At 36.9% G+C, this 3,353-nt stretch overlaps 1 protein-coding gene across 1 annotated transcript; it reads left to right on the forward strand.

The window, feature by feature from the left end:
- The first annotated feature begins 654 nt into the window (after positions 1–654).
- LOC111381780 lies at positions 655–2,940 on the forward strand. Its single transcript, XM_023005606.1, has 5 exons — positions 655–851; positions 1,017–1,145; positions 1,353–1,893; positions 2,785–2,823; positions 2,905–2,940. The coding sequence occupies exons 1-5, from the start codon at positions 655–657 to the stop codon at positions 2,938–2,940; spliced, it is 942 nt and encodes a 313-aa protein (XP_022861374.1).
- Positions 2,941–3,353: the final 413 nt, after the last annotated feature.

A 3,353-nucleotide genomic window follows, 5' to 3' on the forward strand; every position in this document is an offset into this window, starting at 1 on the left:
ATCTTGGGAGACAGGCGCTCGAACTAAACTTTTAGCACCATGGTGAGAGGGCGATTTGTCTTAAAGAAACTGTATTTACACAGGCTTCAGGTTGAAATTATATCTGCTATTTATTTAGTTTGCAATTTTGCAGATTTATTTATTTAATTTGCAACGTACTTGAAATTTATGTTAAAAATAGATAAATAAAATTAATTATTTTTTTCTAATTCGTTATATGTGTGAAAAATAGATTTCACATATATGGTATTTCTATTTGTAAGTGAAAAAATTTGTATTATTTTAGTTAGTGTATGAATAAAAACACTTTATGCAAATTTTTGTGCAAATACGGTGAGCTTCGCTTGCAAATACAGTAAGCTGCCATATACGGTGAGTTGTACTGTCAAATACTGTGAGTTGCACTGTCAAATACGGTGAACTGCACTGCCAAATACGGTGAGTTGCACATGCAAATACGATAAACAGTTGTCAAATACGGTAAGTGTGAATCCGGTGTCTAAAACACAAATACGGTATATGAGAGCCCGATTCCACTCCATACACTACCGATTAAATATAACAACAAATACGTATTGGTAGTAAACAAATTTATTTGTTTATTGGAGACTAATAATTGTTTCATTTTCAGAAATGCCTATCGAACGAACCAACATGGATGTGACCCAAACTGTTCCTGCTGGAAATGAAGTTGTGGGCTCTACTATGGCTCAAGGGCCAAGCTCCACTGTGGCTAACTTGCCTAGTCGTGTTGTGAGTCAAACTGTGGCTCCAACAACTGGCCAAACGGTTACTGTTCCGGTTAATCATAGAAAGAAACCGGAGAAATTCAATGACTTGAATTTCAAGAGGTGACAGCAGAAAATGTTGTTTTCCCTGTCCACCTTCAATCTTGCGAGATTTTTAACTGAGAATACTCCTGTACTCAATGAAGGAGAAGGAGATATTCAAGCAGTCAGTGCACTTGATGCTTGGAAGCATTCAGATTTTTTATACTGAAACTACATTATGAATAGTTTAGCAGACATGCTATACAATGTGTATAGCACGATGAAAACTGCTAAGGAGTTGTGGGAGTCTTTAGATCGAAAATACAAAATTGAGGATGCTGGGGCTAAAAAGTTTATAGTCGGCAGATTCCTAGAGTATAAGATGGTGGACTCCAAAACTGTTATCAGTCAAGTGCAAGAACTCCAAGTGATTCTTCACGAAATTTATGCCGAAGGAATGGTGTTGAGTGAAACCTTTCAAGTGGCAGCAATTATTGAAAAATATTCGCCCGCATGGAAAGATTTCAAAAACTATTTGAAACATAAACGAAAGGAAATGAACGTTGAAGAACTTATTGTTAGACTTCGAATTGAAGAAGACAATAAAAGTTCAGAAAAGAAGTGGTTCAATCCTGATGTTGCTAAAGCTAATGTTGTGGAGCATGGTCAAAGCAGTAAGAGTTACAAAAACAAGTTTGGGCCATCCAGTGGAAAAAAGACCAAGCATGGACCGAAAGGTGGAATTTCTAAGAAAAAATTTCAAGGGAAATGCTTCAATTGTGACAAAGTAGACCACAAATCTTCGGAGTGCAGAATGCCAAAGAAGAAGACGAAAGAAGCAAATATGGTTGACTATATGGCACAAGATGTCTCAGAAATAAATCTCGCAGCCGTCATTTCTGAAGTAAACATGGTGGGTTCAAACCCTAAGGAGTGGTGGATTGACACCGGTATTACAAGGCATGTGTGCTTTGATAAAGAGCTGTTTGCTACGTTCGAAGCAATTGAGAATGAGGAGAAGCTGTTCATGGAAAATTCAGTAACCTCTGAAATCAAGAGTCAAGGAAAGGTGGTTCTAAAGATGACCTCGGGAAAGGAGTCGACTCTCAACAATGTGCTATATGTGCTGAAAATTCGTAAGAATTTAGTGTCCGGGTCGCTTTTGAATAAGCATGATTTTCGCATTGTATTTGAGTCAGACAAAGCCATTCTATCAAAAAGTTGAATGTTTTTCGGAAAATGTTATGTTTCCGACGGTATGTTTAAGTTGAATGTAATGGTCGTGAAACCAAAAATGAATAAAGCAAATTCTTCTATTTATTTGCTCGAGTCTTCCAGTTTATGGTATGGTAGACTAGGACATGTTAACTATGATATTTTACGTAGACTAGTTAACTCAAATAGCATACCTAAGTTCCATAATGATTCCGAACATAAGTGTGAAACTTGTGTTGAGACAAAATTGACAAGGTCATCCTTTAAGTCAGTTGAACGGAACACAGAACCGTTTGATTTAATTCACAGTGATGTTTGTGACTTAAAACTTGTACAAACAAGAGGTGACAACAAGTATTTTATTACTTTTATCTACGATGACACAAAATACTGTTATGTGTATCTGTTTAAAAGCAAGGATGAAGCTATAGAGAAATTTGTTCTCTATAAGAATGAAGTTGAAACTCAATTTAATAAGAAAATTAAGGTACTATGGAGTGATCGAGGTGGTGAGTATGGAGCACCGTTTACCGATTTCTGTGCACAACACGGAATCATACATGAAACCACCACACCTTATTCACCACAACAAAACGGTGTAGCTGAACGAAAAAATCGTACCTTAAAAGAAATGATGAATGCAATGCCAGTAAATTCTGGGTTATCTCAGAACATGTGGGGGGAAGCTGTGTTATCAGCAAATTACCTTTTAAATAAGGTGCCTCGAAAGAAATCGGAAACGACCCCTTATGAGTTATGAAAAGGAAGAAAGTCTACTTATAAACACTTGCGAGTGTAGGGATGTCTTGCAAAAGTGGCTGTTCCAACACCAAAGAAGGTAAGGATAGACCCGAAAACTATAGACTGTGTCTTCATTGGCTATGCACGTAATATGAGTACGTATCGATTTCTTGTGTAGGTCCAAACATTCCAGACATACACAAAAACACGATAATGGAATCGAGAAATGCTTCATTCTTTGAAGAAGTATGTCCATACAAGTCCAAAGAGGAAGCAAGTTCTTCTAAACGAACATATGAGACAATGACTGAAAATAGTCAGGACGAAGAATTAGAAGAGGAGACTGAGGTTAGACGCAGCAAAAGGACAGAAAAGTCTTATGGTCCTAATTTTCTGACCTATATGCTAGAAAGCAAACCTCAATGCTATCAAGAAGCTGTGAATTCCTCGAAAGGACCTCAATGGGAAGATGCCATTAAAGGTGAAATAGATTTCATACTGCAAAATCATACATGGAGCTAGTGGATCTTCCTCATGGATGCAAACCACTAGGCTACAAATGAATTTTCAAAAGGAAAATGAAAGCAAATGGAACTATTGAAAAGTACAAGGCTAGATTAGTAATAA

Source organism: Olea europaea, unplaced genomic scaffold (genome assembly GCF_002742605.1).
Source record: "Olea europaea var. sylvestris unplaced genomic scaffold, O_europaea_v1 scaffold2374, whole genome shotgun sequence".
Classification (NCBI taxonomy): Eukaryota; Viridiplantae; Streptophyta; class Magnoliopsida; order Lamiales; family Oleaceae; genus Olea; species Olea europaea.

Excerpts from the sequence above, each read along its gene's own strand:
- LOC111381780 (XM_023005606.1), top strand. The coding sequence starts at position 655 with ATGGATGTGACCCAAACTGTTCCTGCTGGAAATGAAGTTGTGGGCTCT. Across the intron at positions 1,146-1,352 it reads ATAGTCGGCAGATTCCTAGA|ACTTCGAATTGAAGAAGACA; the intron begins GTATAAGATGGT and ends ACTTATTGTTAG. Across the intron at positions 1,894-2,784 it reads CTCTCAACAATGTGCTATAT|GGATGTCTTGCAAAAGTGGC; the intron begins GTGCTGAAAATT and ends TTGCGAGTGTAG.